This window comes from Arachis ipaensis, chromosome B1, assembly GCF_059453495.1.
Source record: "Arachis ipaensis isolate K30076 ecotype BB chromosome B1, ASM5945349v1, whole genome shotgun sequence".
NCBI classification, from domain to species: Eukaryota; Viridiplantae; Streptophyta; class Magnoliopsida; order Fabales; family Fabaceae; genus Arachis; species Arachis ipaensis.
This window is the reverse complement of record NC_142436.1, coordinates 140,922,335-140,937,818: the sequence shown is the minus strand read 5'-3', so window position 1 is coordinate 140,937,818 and position 15,484 is coordinate 140,922,335. Positions and strand designations below refer to the sequence as shown.

The 15,484-nt window shown below is 37.8% G+C and overlaps 1 protein-coding gene and 1 pseudogene across 2 annotated transcripts; one reads left to right on the top strand and one right to left on the bottom strand.

The window, feature by feature from the left end:
* Positions 1-630: 630 nt before the first annotated feature.
* On the bottom strand, positions 631-2,187 carry LOC107619642 (putative F-box protein At4g22030 pseudogene; annotated as a pseudogene). Its single transcript, XR_015902525.1, has one exon. The product of XR_015902525.1 is annotated as a putative F-box protein At4g22030 pseudogene (transcript).
* A 6,229-nt stretch (positions 2,188-8,416) lies between these two features.
* On the top strand, positions 8,417-8,951 carry LOC148578637 (uncharacterized). Its single transcript, XM_088501255.1, has 2 exons — positions 8,417-8,605; positions 8,712-8,951. The coding sequence occupies exons 1-2, from the start codon at positions 8,417-8,419 to the stop codon at positions 8,949-8,951; spliced, it is 429 nt and encodes a 142-aa protein (XP_088357381.1).
* The last annotated feature ends 6,533 nt before the right edge of the window (positions 8,952-15,484 follow it).

Genomic DNA, 15,484 nt, shown 5'->3' with positions numbered 1-15,484 from the left:
TCTAATTAAGAATTTTTTTAGCTTAAATATTTGAAATAAAAATATACTTTTTATAAGTTATAAATGATGAAGAATATCTTAAGAAGAATTTTAGTATAAAATACTTTTATATAAATAATTAATTGTGTATTGTCAAATTAATAAAAGAAATTAATTGAAAATTCAATTCTTTCAAAAGAAAATGTACTAAACTCTTAAAATAAAATGCTTTTGTTGTTTTATTTATGTAGTTCATTTTATTAGAAACCTTTTGTAGAAAATATAACAAGAAGATTTTGTTTTATATCTTTTTCATAAAATCTGAATTGCCATCACCTAGAGTTAGGTAGGTCTTCAAGGATGCCCAAGTGATCCTTAACTCCTTCAGCCATGCCAAATGCTATTTCTAGGTCACATATATATACATACTAAAATTCAATTATTTATATAAAATATATATTAAAAATAAATTAAACAAGACATTTATATATAAATTAATTTTATAATTATTTTTTTTATGTACACCTCACGTCTTTGTTGCTTGGGGGTATATACGATGTATGCTTTCATACTTACCAAATCATCTTGGATTGTTACAATCTAGTGATGATAACAAATAAAGTAAAGTAAATGTCAACAAACACAAGAATGTTGCTATATGACTTTCGAATCCATTTTGATTTTCAGCTTCAAATGTCAACACGTACTGTACAATTGTCAATTTTTGACGAACAATGATGAAATTATTAAAATTATTATGATAACAGCACGCATTGCAAAGAATATCCCAAAAGTACTAACACTTTCCATTTCCAAGTTAGGATTACTATGTATATACAAAAAATAATTAATCAAGATATAGTTAATTTGCCTAATAATAATGTAATTAGAAGATCTTGCTAGCAAATTCATCAATGGGAGTTCCCTCTATACGAGAATAAGCCGATTTTGCAGCAAGATCTCTCAACTGTGACAAACTCCTTCCCAATTTCAAAGCCAGCTTCATCTCAAACAACTCCCCATCCTCTCTTTCCTCAATCTCTTCTTCAATGGTTTCTTGGATCCAATCTTGTGTCTTCCTGAAGAACCCTGCCGTGCTCCTATACATCTCAGCCACCATCCCAACCTGTCCACCATGCTCGAATGCATTCACCGCCGTGGCCAATGCCCCCGCCACGAGAGGAACAACGCTTGCCCATGAACCTTGCCTCACGAAACAAGACCCAACCGCCGCAATTCCAGTGAGTAAAGGACCTGCAATGGCGAGAGTCTTGTTGATTTTCAACACCAAATTCCCTAACCTCTCATAGTCCTCCACGTCCTTCTTCTTCATCACTTCAACCACCTCTCTCATTTCCATTTCCAGACCCTTATCCCATCCATTATTACTAATCTCTCCCTTTTTTTCGTTGAATCGGATGGTTCTTCTCTTTGAAGAAGGCCACCAAACAGCGGGTTCGAATTTCTGAGGGAACTTTTCAAGCATGGCTCCAAGCAAGGGAAGAGGGTAAGCTTTGTCAAGTGCCAACACCTTCTTCATTGAACGCTTCACGTCTTCCTTGCTGGGATTTCCAAGAGCGATTATGGTTTCGATTTCGGCCTCAAGCTGTTTGAACAGCCTCGTGGCATTGCGTTGCTCCTCTGCAAGCTGTGACGGCTGGATCTTGTTCATGATGACCACCATTCCCGTGGCTGCAGAAAACAGAAGCGCAGAGGATAGTTTCAGAGCCAAAACTGGAGCACCGGCCGCCGCGCCACTTGCGGCTGCCATGCCGCACATGGCGGTGGCGGTGAGAGTGATCATGTTTATGGAGTTGAGAAGGAGGGTGTTCCAGTTGTTACGCTGCTCCCCCACGTTGTGATGCATTTCCACTCTGTCCGACACTGCTTCTAGAATCGCATAAAGCTGATGCATGGTAGCTTTTGATTTTGATGAACAAGTGCAGTTAACATTGTTGCTTGAATCATTGTTATCTTGCAGTACTGGTAAAATTGATGATGAGTGAGTGAAGCCATTGTTGAGTTCCTGAAAGAGAGTATTGGTGGTTGGTAACGATGGTAGTTTTGGAGCTCTGGGGAAGTTAGGGACATGGATAGCGGCTTTGGCTTGTAACATTGCTTGTTTTTGTGAAGAAGATGAAGAAATCAAAGATGAAACCTGTAAAGAAGCCATATAACACAAGGATTTAATTTAATTTGTGAGTTGCATTGGATGAATGAAACTTAGGTAGTGTCCCAAATTATATATAATGAATGTGAAAATGAGAGGCAGGGGTCAGATATAGAAACTAAATGTTGACTGGCTGTTGGGGTTTGACATAAACCTAAACAAATACAAAACCTTTGACAAATTCTTAAAAAGTTACTCGGTTACTACTACCACCAATCCTATTCCATGCCCTCGGTTTCAAACTACATACTCACCTAAACTATAGAGACTTTTATTTATTTATTTATTTGTGGTCGTTAATTAATTAGACATTTTTTTTTTTTACTAAAAATAGGAGATTCAAATCCGCAACCTTTTAATTAAGTATAGAGAGACTATGCCATTTGAGTTATAACTCATTGGTTAATTAATTAGATACTTGCTCCTTAATTATATTCGGTATTTATTTTATCAACTATATTAGATATATATAAAAAATCAATCATCAAATTATTCGTCCATATAAAATATATGTTAAAATATCATATATATATTAAAAATAAATTAATAATACATATATTTATACAAAAATTAATTATTTTAATTTGTTGACTAATTTATTTTTAATATACAAATAATATTATTTTATGCTTCGTGCACACTGCATACCCAAAAACTGAGATTTACAATACAATCGAATAAGAATAAACATAAGCATTAGTCCATCTAAAAACATTAGTACAGTTATCAATGAGGAAATATGGTCGTTAGAGTATTATAATGCTTTAGAAATACTGTTTAAAAAAATTAAATCTAAGCTCAATATTAAAAAAAGCAAAAATTTATGAATTTTATAGGGAAGCCACTCACATACAAACGTTTAAAAAGTCTTTTTTAAAGACATTTTTTAATAATTAAAATTTAACATATATAATCGATCAAATTATGTTATTTTTGTCAAAATTAGACCAAACAAACCGATTTAATTGAAAAATCGATAAATCAAATCTTGAACCGATCTAAATTAATATTTTTTTATATAGAAAATGACTATAATACTCTTATTATAAAAAAATGAATAAAATACTCTTATTATATATATTAATTTTGAAAATCCTAAATTCTAATCTTATGACAGTATAAAAAGAAGAGAAGAATTAGGATTTAGAGTTTTTAAAATATATATATAGAAATATTTTAAGTCATTTTCTATAATAGGAGTATTATAGTTATTTTTATAAAAAATATTAATTTAGATCGGCTCAAGATTTGGTTTATCAATTTTTCGATCAAATCAATTTATTTGGTCGAATTTTAACAATTATAACATAATTTAAAGAATTATATAGATTAAATTTAAATTATTAAAAAAATATTTTAAAAAAATATATTTTACACGTCTTTATATAAGTGGCTCCCATTGTATATATGTATTCTAACATGTATAATTTCTTTTGTTATGTCAAAATTGTATTTAGTATTAATAAATAGGATGTGCATTTTAGCGAACAAGTGTAAGTGTAGACACATTTCATATAGTACTCACTATTGGAACCTCATAAGAGAGCATATCTACTCATCCTGCGATGCACATCTTTCTTCTTGGTCAGATGACTATATATTATATTATATTATAAATATAAATGAAAGAATAAAAGAATTGAATAATAGGAAATAGTCAACCATAGAATGAAAGGCACATGCTGATGTTGCAATGTATTTGAACCCGGGGTTTTCGATAAGATATGGTGGCTAATGCAGTCATGCTTAAGCATTTCTTGTTATATTATTCGTTATGGAGATCGGTTTAGGATCACCTATGTGATAATGTGAACATAAATTTACAGGATCAGAATACTGAGTTGAAGATTTTCTTACTCCAGATTAGCGTATTTCTTCTTTGCAATATAAAGATTAGAAAAAGTCTAGGAGATCAGTAATTTTATTAAATTTTGGCTAGTATGTAACCAGTAAAGAAAAGTGAGTTATTGGATAAAATTTCACACAAATCTCACACTACTAAAATTATCATTGATGGCTATTTGATGACTACAAATCACAAAAGTTGTTGGTCCCCTAGCACTTCTCTAAAGATTATACACAGCTAACATACTTTAAAATATATTAAACTCTTTATTTATACTATTTGTATAAAAAAAATCGAGTTTATATTTAAAATAGTCTTTAAAATTTGTCTTCTAACTAAATTTGATTCTTTAATTTTTAATTGACTCAATTTATACATTAAAATTTTAAGATGTGACTCAAATTGGTTTTTTAATCCATTTTTGTCATCGAAAAAATGACATGCACGCTTCAAAGCTTCTTCAAATCGTCGTCTTCAATTAGGTTACTCTCTTCTCTTGTCTTCTCCTTCAATTAATTTATTACTTTTTCAATTTGTGAATTCAATTTATATGCAAATATGATGGCACTCTTTACAACATTGAGACCCGCCCGTAATAATGCTGGATTACGGGAATCATGCTTCAACTTTAGCACTATCTCTCTCACCTCTTCCAACTCATTTATAAAATATCTCTAATTTTGGAGCATATTAGACTAATGATTATACAAAATATGATTTATTTGATTCATCTACTTGAACTTGTTGAATATGTTAAATCAAGCTTCATCTTTAGTATGAACCTCCAAAGATCTTCATTTGAATGCTCTTTTTTTTTTTTGTTATATTCTAATCAGATTCATAAATCAGTCAACAATAAAATTAACAGAAATAACATCTATAAATCAACTATTAAAAATTAATATAGAATATTAGAATAACTGAAAAGAACTTACCTGTTGATTGTTGTTGCAGCGGCATAATCGAGCAGTGCAGCTAGCAACACCCACAGACGACGAGCAATAACAACCACGCATAACGCACAGCTCGAACACTCATCACTGGTAGAGGGAGGTGCAGCGAGAGACCCGAGCAGCTGAGGTGAGTAGAGATAAAGGACGACAGAGGCAATTTTTGTGAGCAAACGAACCGTTAGGTTGGGTGCAGTGATGACAGACGACGACGACACATTGCAAAAACTAAGTAGCACAGCTCGAAGTCTTGAGCACTCCTCGGCGGAGGCACGATGAGACGCAAGCAGTCGAGCACAGACGAAGGAGAGTGGCAACATGAGAGCTCATGATACGGAGGATCCGACGAGAGGCGTAATGACAGCGGTGAGTGTGCGTTAACGGTGAATGGAGGTGGGCTAAGCTGCTAAGGTGAGCTCTGATGGTGTGGTTGGTGTCTCGAGGTGAGTAATGAGCTTTCAGCTGTTTGTGAGAGACTAAAAGTGAAAGAGATTAAAATGTAGAGGTGTGCTTCAGAACTAGTCAGAGATTGAGTCAGATATCAACTAAACGTGCCATATCATTTTTTTGGTGACGAAAATTGATGAAAGGCCAACTTGAGTCATACCTTAAAGTTTTAGAGTACAAATTAAGTTGATTGGAAATTAGGAGACCAAATTGAATTGAATGTCAAATTTCAGAGATTATTTTCAGTATTAACTCAAAAATTCTAAAATAAATTTAATAAATTTGTGTAAAATGTAGATAAAAATTTATCTAAATATGATTTAAAATATATTTTTATGAGCTAACTTAGGATAGATATGTTGGGACTAACTAGATCTTATTAATATTATAGTGCCTAGAAAATTTGTGTTTAACTTATCTTTAAGGTGAAAAGTGAAAGAGTGGATTCTATAATTTATATGTGTCAAGCAATTGTAAAATTAAGCATGTAAAACGACATCTTAATAATATATTAAATGATGATATCCTACCCGCAAAAGGAATAATAATATCCAGAGCTAGACTACAAAAACCGTTGGCAAGTGGATGGAGGCTTTGGATGTGTTCGTTTGAACGGTTAAACATGCAGAGCATGCGTTTAATTATATAAACTAAAGTCTGATATACTTATTTATATCAGTTATACGTTAAATTTATTAGTATTAGTGTTTAATTTTTTATTTGTTTCAAAATAAATGCCTTAGCAAGTTGGTGAATAAATATCTGGTAGACATGAAGTCCGGATGTAAAACTCTTCCTACTTTCTAATGAATTCCTACTATTTAAAGATAAAAAGTATGCCAGGTCTTCTTTTTCGTTAATATCATTCATCTGAATGGATTCTCCTCATTAGTTCTCTATTACTCCAAAGTAAAATATGTTGACGCCAAATGAATTCATAGAGCTTAACATATATATAGGTGAGTTCTATCCAATCTCTTTTAAATCAACATGTAAATTATTCTTTGTGATGTGGCATGTTTTAATTGAATATTTAGTTTTAGTTTGAGTTAATTCAGGCTGAATTAATATCTTAACTAAAGTAGGACAACTTTGTAATTAAAATTTTTATAAGAGGGAGGAATATATAATTTCTGTAAACATTAAAAAGTAAAGTTATATTTCTTATCATTGTTCAGAAGCTCAATGCCCCTTTGTCCCATTCTTCTCTGAAATTGAAAGAAAAAATAACTCAACCTGTACCCACCCATTGACCCAGCCCCGCCGCCCACAGCCAGCAGCCACGCCAACCACCGCAGCCACCTCAACCCCGCAGCTCCGTCACATGTACAGGCATCGCGTGTGGAAGGTCGGCGCCGTCGCAGGAGCTTGAAGTCGTCTCCTTTGTTCGAGAGCGCTCTCTCTGTGTTTACCGTGCCTCCGTCACCGTCACTGTCAAGAACTTCTTCGTGCTTCCCTCGCCGCCTGACATCTCCGTTCGTTCTGTCTTCATCCGTTAGCTGGAACCTTCCCTCGCCGCTGACAACTCTGTTCGCTCTGTTCGTGCTTCAGGTAGGTCTTCTCCTTTTCTCCATTTTGTAGTATTCATTTATTTGTGTATTCTAGCCTGAGTTTTGCGCTGTTCATTCTTGTGATTACTGATTACTGATTCTTGTGAACAACTTAGAAATTTCAGAATCAGTAATTACAAGAATGAACATCGCAAAACTCAGGCTAGAATACACAAATAAATGAATACTACAAAATGGAGAAAAGAAGAAGACCTACCTGAAGTACGAATAGAGCAAACAGAGATGTCAGCGGCGAGGGAAGGTTCCAGCTAACGGATGAAGACATAACGAATAATGTCAGGCGGCGAGGGAAGCACGAAGAAGTTCTTGACAGTGACGATTACAGTGACGGTGACGGAGGCACGGTGAACACAGAGAGAGCGCTCTCGAACAGAGGAGACGACTTCAAGCTCCTGCGACGGCGCCGACCTTCCACACGCGATGCCTGTACATGCGATGGAGCTGCAGGGTTGAGGTGGCTGCGGTGGTTGGCGTGGCTGTGGGCTGCGGGCGGCGGGGCTGGGTCAATGAGTGGGTACAGATTGAGTTATTTTTTCTTTCAATTTCAGAGAGGAATGGGGCAAAGGGGACATTGAGCTTCTGAACAATGATAAGAAATATAACTTTACTTTTTAATGTTTACAGAAATTATATATTCCTCTCTCTTATAAAAACTTTTAATTATAAAGTTGTCCTACTTTAGTTAAGATATTAACTTTTATTGAATTAAATTAACTCAAATTAAAACTAAACATCCAATTAAAACATGCCACATCACAAGGGGTAATTTACATGTTGATTTAGAAGGAATTGAGTAGAACTCACCTATATATATATAATTACAATACAATGTAGCCTAATAAAAAAAAGACTCTTCACAATACAATGTAGCCTAATAAGTTAAAAAAATAAATTTACTTGGAAGTATATATATCAAAATGAAAATATTTATTTTATCTTTCTCCTTCTCATTCTCAGAAACGCATGATGGTTTTAAATTTGCACCAAAGTCCCAAACCATGCTATATTACATTCTAGGCAAGCATTGAAAGTATTTCCTTTCTATCTTTCTATATAGTAATAGTAATTATATATAAAATGCTCCCTTTTTTTTAATTTCATGTTTTGAGGAATAGAGACAGAGTTAATAGTCAAAATCGTCCTTGAAAGATACCCCGATCTCCATTTTAGTCTCCGAAAGATAAAATTAATCAAAGTCGTTCCCGAAAGTTACTCACATTGATCGAGTTTGTCCTTCCGTCCTCTCAGGTGGTGACGTGGCTAACGTTTGCTGAGGTGAAACGTTAAGTGCCAGCGTGGTGAGGTCCAGTATGGCAACCGTTAATGCTGATAAGATATGTTTGATTATTTAGGTCAAATTAGTCCTAATGTTACAACCCTAACCCCCAATCTGAAGCATATATGTGCGTGATTCTCGTAGTAGATGGCGATGTATGTTTGAGGAGTCGCTGCTATGATGAGTGGAAGCCGAAGTGGTGACCTGCCGTCGCAGTCTATCGGTAGCCATGAGTCGAACTCTTCCATGCGACGGAGGAGGAAGATGAAGGACCAGACTTGCTTTTGTGGGTTGAAGATGACAATCAAGAAATCCGGCACAAGAGAGAATCCGGATAGGTTGTTCCACACTTGTGTCAGATACCCGGTGAGTTAGGTTATGATATATGAAGCTTGTTTTTCATATTCCTTTTTGTCTATTCTGCTGGGTAGTTGAAATTGATTTTCTTTTTTTTTTTTTTAGAAAAATTCAGAAGGAAAGTCACTGCAACTTCTTTAGGTGGGTTGAGGAAGATGGGTATGTAGCAGGGGCGGAAACTGATGCAGAGGTTGGTGGGGACTATGATGAATGGAGACTGAATGTGTCATGGAGATTGGGTAGCTTGGAGGGTGAGGTTAGAGCAATGAAGATGCTGATAATATTCCTGTCAGTTGCAGTGGTGGTGGCTACTGTCTTGTGTGTATCACTGTTATTCACATTAATCTCCAAGTAAAGCCACAGATGAAGTGTTATGTTCTTGTGTGTTAGAGGTGTTGTTAGATCAGAGAAATTGAATTAGTTGATATGTAATGATGATGTTACTTATGAATGAAAGTATGGTTTAATTGTGTTTAATTTAACATAAACTTGGCATGATGGGTTTCACTGAGAATACATGATGGTGATGTTTGAACTATTATAAGTATCTATTCACCAAATAGAAACATACATGACAATAGACAAAGTCATTGTAATCCATAACAAACATCATAATTATACTGGTATCATATTGTCTTAGTAGACACACCACAGGGGTGATCAAGGATCCAGAAGTTAAAATAGCAAAGCATAAGTTCAGACAACATTGTTCACTTAAACCAAAAAAACATACTAGGCCTAACTTAAATGATCCTGAACACAGAAGCAGTTTACAGAGCCATGTTCCCAAAAAGCAAACTTGCAACTACATACAAAATATATTTCCTAGTTAAACATATTAATCTTTCTTTCTTGGACGCTTGAAGCCTGGAGTAGGCACGAATGTCATGAAGGTTTGCATCTTCTTTACAGTGGCGGAAGTTGTTCCTTTCAATGTCTCAGCAGATATGGCCACATGTGACTGGGTGGAGGCATTCGATCTTGCCTTTTTTTTATGACATGCAGTTTGGGTGGCCTGCCTCTCTTTGCACCCTGCATAGGCCAGTTGCAAACCAATTAATTTCAAGTAAATAAAATAAATGCAATTGGACAGAAGAAAAAGCAACAATTAACTAACCTGAATGTCTTGAACAGGGGTTTGGGGATATTGCATTGGTTGGGTTCCTCCAGGTTGGTTGATTTCCACAGCAGGTTGTGACTGGACTGGGAGAGGAGGGGGAGAATGTGATTGAACTTCATTGTTGGTGTTTGGGTCATCTGTAGGGGGAGCATGCCCTTTAGCAAGGGCAAGCTAAAGTTGCATTTGCCTAGCTTGTTCCTCAGCATCCTCCTTTTTCTTCTTTGCACAACTTCTCTTGTTGTATCCAACTTCACCACAAAACATGCACCTAATTAGGTTGTACTTCCTCTTCATCTTGGTGCTTGACCCAACTGGCTGCTCTCCCTTGTCCTTTCTTCTCTTTTTGGTAGGCCTCCCAGGTTTTGGCTTGATTGGGGTGGGATAGGGGCAGGTGAGGATGTTTTCTCCCACAGATCTTGTCCTTTCATCGGGTTAACATTGAAACAACATGTCTTTTTGTATGCCTCCATTGTTAACAACTCATGGCAATACTCCTCAGTTCTCTTACCATTTTTGTCTTGAATTGATGAAATTGCATGCATACATGGCATCTCTGTGCCAAGAACAGACAGACAAACGTAATAAAAAAAATCAAAGCAACTCTGACTAATTCAGGCTAAGGGAAGGAGTGATAGGGTCTGAATGAATTACCTGTGAGTTGCCAGAACCGACAGGTGCAAGTGTGCTTTCCCAAGTCGACCACCATGTTTGTGGGCCAGCCATGTACTTCAAACAACTCCTCTTTTTCATCCCCGCACCATTGGGGAGCCCAGTGACTAGATAACTTTGTCATGGCTTCTAGTCTGCTTTGCTGAACCGGGGGTAAAATTCCTTGATAAGTGCTCAACTTCAGTTTGTTATCGACCATGCTCTTCATGATTATTCTTCTCACCTCTTCAGCCAAAGTCAAAATCAGCTTGGTCCTTTCATGCTTTATCTTAGCATTGAATGATTCGCAAGCATTGTTGCAAATGTTGTCATTCTTAGGATCCTCACTAAAGTACGCCTTAGTCCAAGCTTCCTTCGGCCACTTTTCAAGATACTGCCAAGCCTGCTCGTTGATGACCTTTACTCTCTTCATGTTCCTCTCGAACTCATTACGTGTCCTTGATCTAGCACACTCCCAGACCAGGTCTTTCAACTCCGTGCTACCCCATTGTTTTGAAAAATTCCGCCACAGATGCCACACACAGAATCTGTGCTGGGCCATGGGCATGACTTCCTTCACTGCTGAAATTAGTCCCTGCCAGATACAAAGAAACCCGAAAAGATTATTAATCAAATGAATCCCTCAAATTTGATCATTAAATCAATTTAGTCCTAGAAGTATATCTCATTAAATCACACAAATCCCAAAACTATGAATACGAGAATGAAAATTGTCCTCACCTTCTGCATGTCTGAAATGATGCACAACTTGTTATCATTGTAGTTGCCAAGGTTTGATTGCAGCAGGTCCAGAAATCATTTCCAGTTGTCCTTGTTTTCCACGTCCACAATTGCATAGGCAACAACAAAGATGTAGTTATTGGCATCCTGAGCACATGCCGTCAATATTTGTCCACCGTGCAGGGTCTTAAGAAAAGCCCCATCCAATCCAATCATCGGTCTACACCCAGCCTTAAATTGAGGAGGACCCTCTGGCATCGGAATTACACCAACTTGAATTGTAGACCCAGGATTACTTGTAAGCAATTCATTGGCATAGTCTCAGATTAGTCCATACTGAGCAACTTCATCACCCTCTACCACTTTCCTAGCAGCTTTCAATGCTCTAGTGATGCAGGTGTTGTTCAGGTTTATGTTACACTTCCTGACAAACCACTCATACACTTCACGATGTCTCATTGTAGGGTGCTTCCTAAGTTTTGGAACAAGTTTGCTTAGTGTCCACTGTTGGGTCGCTGCCTTGTTTTTTCGCCTTCTAGGACAGATATGGTTGTCAACTAGAGTTTTAATCTGCCAGGACCTGTCTTGCTTACTACGTGCATAGTATACTACCCAAGGACAACCCTCAGCCTTACACACAACCTTAACCCGAACATTGTCATTCTTTGTAAACAATATGTTTCTACCTAACTGGATTGTGTAGTCCCTAGTTGCATGCATAAAATGTTCCTTTGATTTGAATATCATACTAACCTCAAATTTGAGGTCCCCGAACTTTGCCTTGTCATTATACTGGGGATATACGGTTAGTGATTCCTCATCAGAGTCTAGTTCCTGGTCTGAGTCCTCCGAGTGCCATGAGTTGAGATCTGAATCATTGTCATCAAGGGGATTATCCTCTAGGTCTGCCAAATAGAAACCAGAAAGTAGTTAATCAGTCATGTTACCAAAATTAAATCAACAACTACAAACCAATTGATTTAACCAAATACCTGAGTCACTTTCATCCTCATCCTCAGAAGCCTCATAGTTTGAATCGGTAGTCTCTATTTCTTTCTCTGCTAATCTGGTCTTAGCAGGCTTGTGCTTCTCCTTAACCTCACTTTTTTTGTTCAGCCTTGTAGAGTTCACACCATCATCACTGTCACTACTAGATTTATCATCTCCTAGTACCTTTGGAGGTTTGTAAAGGCTGTCCTCAGCACTCTCATAGGAGTCATGAGAGTCACTGTCTTCCTCAACCTCTACTGTCTTCACATGCCTACCTGCTCTTGTGGTAGTAGTGACCTTGGCCTTACCTTTGGTCTGAGATGGAGCAAGGGTAGGTTTGGTAGGCTGACTATAGGGTTTTTTCTGCTGTGATGGAGTTCGCACAGGGTGATGTGACTTCTTGGTGGGCTGAGATGATGGTCTGCTGGGCTTAGATGTTGGTCTAGTGGGCTTAGCTGATGGACTCGTGGGCTTCAATGATGGTCCAGTGGGCTTAGTGGGCTGCATTGGTTGCTTAGTTGGCTGGGTAGGCAATTTACTGGGCTGACTTGGTTCCTTTGTGGATTGGGTAGAAAATTTCCTGGACTGAGAAGGCAACTTTGAGGGCTGAGATAATCTGCTACCATCAGCTGATGCCTTCGTGGATTCAGAGCATGCTTTTTGGTGGGATGGTAACTTGGTGGGTTGAGACTGATGTCTCTTGGTTTGGGTTGGCTTAATTTTTGGCACATCTTCTACCTGCTTATCAACCACACATGGCTCTGAAACACCATGCTCGAAATATAGGTTGATCAAGTTGAAGTTCCTCCTGCAATCCTTCACCATTGCGACCAAATCATGATCTGTGGCCAGCCTCCTCAGCCCATATTCAAGGGGAACTCCTGGAGATTTCCACCAGCACTCCCTAGCCTCAGTATATCCCAGTTCGACATAGCATCCCTTCACAAAGAACACGTCAAGTGTGTCAGCTTTAACTCCCATTAACACCTCTATGTGATCCGGCTCATAGTACAGATTTCCACCCTCATCCTTTTTAAACTTCCCACCATGGTGAACTACAAACGTCATCGGAGGACCCTCCATCTACAAGTGCAAAAATAAATGAATGTAGTCAACATCAAAAACTGAAACAACTCCAGCCTTACATCTGAATGTAAACACACAGCAAACTACATAATCATAACCATCGCAAACCCTCCACTCCCCAGAAAAACCCACCACATAACGCCCAGGAAATCCCTAATGGCAAACGCATACAGAACATGTTCAGGCTAATCCAAACCCTAGTCTCACTAGATGGTTCTTAGAACTAAGTCACCCTAAACCAACGGACACCAACATTGCAAAATCAACAGAAATTGTAAAAAAAATTAAATCTTACCCTATGGCAGTTACTGTTCCTTCCTCCAACTACAAAACTCCTCCGCGACCTCCTCCAACTATCCAACGTAGTAGAGCCTACTCTTCTACAAGCCTCGACACGCACAGGAATCGTCGACAACGCCTCCAGATTCTGATCAAAGGATCTTTGGGGAGAGTACCAGAGTACAGAGAAGACGAGGGATTTTGGAGCGAAAGTTGAAGAGGGTTATTATGAGAGGAGAGAAGGGCAGAACGTTTGAATATCCAACTGTACACCATAAACGACGTCATTCCACTGATTTGGGGTTGAGGATATGAAACTACGTCGTTTTGAACCTCACCACGCTGGCACTTAACGTTCCACCTCAGCAAACGTTAGCCACGTCACCACCTGAGAGGACGGAAGGACAAACTCGATCAATGTGAGTAACTTATCTTTCGGGAACTAAAATGGAGATCGGGGTATCTTTCAGGGACGATTTTGACTATTAACTCAATAGAGACATTTGCCTTTCAGATTTTAAAAGAAAAAAAAATTATCTCAACCCTTTCTTGGCTTGGTGGGAATCACTGCTATCGGTGTTAAGAACATAGATATGTATGTATGGTTTCCGTATCACAGTGATCACATTATATATTTCTTCTTCGTCAGTTTGTGGTGTTTCTTGTTTGGAAAGAAACATTGTTAAATTGTGTGTATGTATTAGGAGTGTTCAAAACCAATCCAGACTGAATTAAACCGACAGATCAAATTGAAATAACCGAAAATAGAACAAACTAAAAACTGAAAAAATAAAAAAAAACTTGTTTTGCTGTTTTTTTACGGTTCGGTTCAGTTTTCGGTTTTGACCATGAAAACTCTAACCGAACCGAACCGGTTTGGCAAAAAACCCTAAAAATTACTAACCCCATCCCCCCAGACCACCCCCTCCCAAACGAATGAAACAGTGCTGCTGCAGTGCTGCGCGAGTGTGCGTCCAGCACCCTAACCCCCAAATCCCCAATCCAAACCTAGCTCAGTAGCTCTCTCTTCTCCAAATCTCTCCCTCTGCGCGACCCACGTCCTTGAGTCTCCACACCTGCGAGGCTGCGACACCCACGTTCCTCCCAAGTCTCACCACCGCGAAGCCTTCCTCCGAATTCCAACGCCTAAGCCTTCCTCTTCGCGGACAGAGCAGAGATCCTCCCAAGTCCCACCACCGCGAAGCCTTCCTCTTCAGGCTAGCACGCCACCCTCTGACCCAGCAGGCCAACAACACGCCACCACCCACTGACTCAACAGGGCAGAGCACCACGATCATCAGTTCAACCCAGCACCTCCCAGTCTCCCACAATACAGCAGCCACCGGTTGGCCCTTTTCCAGTGCTCTTCCTCCTTCCCATCCACTTGACTTCAGGTTTGATTTTCTCTCCTTCTATGTATCTGAAGCTAATTAGACATATTGGGTTTATAATTATGAAATAGTTAAGGTTTGATTTTGTTAATTATAATTTCTGTGATTCTGAGTTGCTGGATTTGTTTAGGGTTTTGTTAGTTTCTTGTTAATAACTTTGATTCTGTGCTTCTGAGTTGCTGGGTTCAAATTTGCTTGTTTTGCTTAGTTCAAATTCTATGATTCTCTGATTATGTGATTATGTGATTCTGAATTGATTTTTGGTTTTCTGCACTTATTTTGCTTGTTTTGAAATTTTGTTAATAATACTGATGAGTTACTATGTAATTTCACTAATTTTTTTTCAATAATCATTGATTCATTGTTGCTGTTTGTTGGTATTGTTTACTTTATTGTTGGTATTCTTGTTTGTTGATTCATTGTTGCTCTTGCTCAGCACTATTTCGGTTTTTTCTTCTTCCTTCCTTGAATATGTTTCACTTCAATTTCTATTCTGCCGTCTGATTTTGTTGAGCCTCTGCTTTTACTTGGATTTTCCAACACCATTTCTTGTTGCTTGCTTTCCATTTGATTCAAATTCGTGGCTTTCTTGTTACTTAGGGTTCACTGCTGCTATTATTGATTATTGATGAG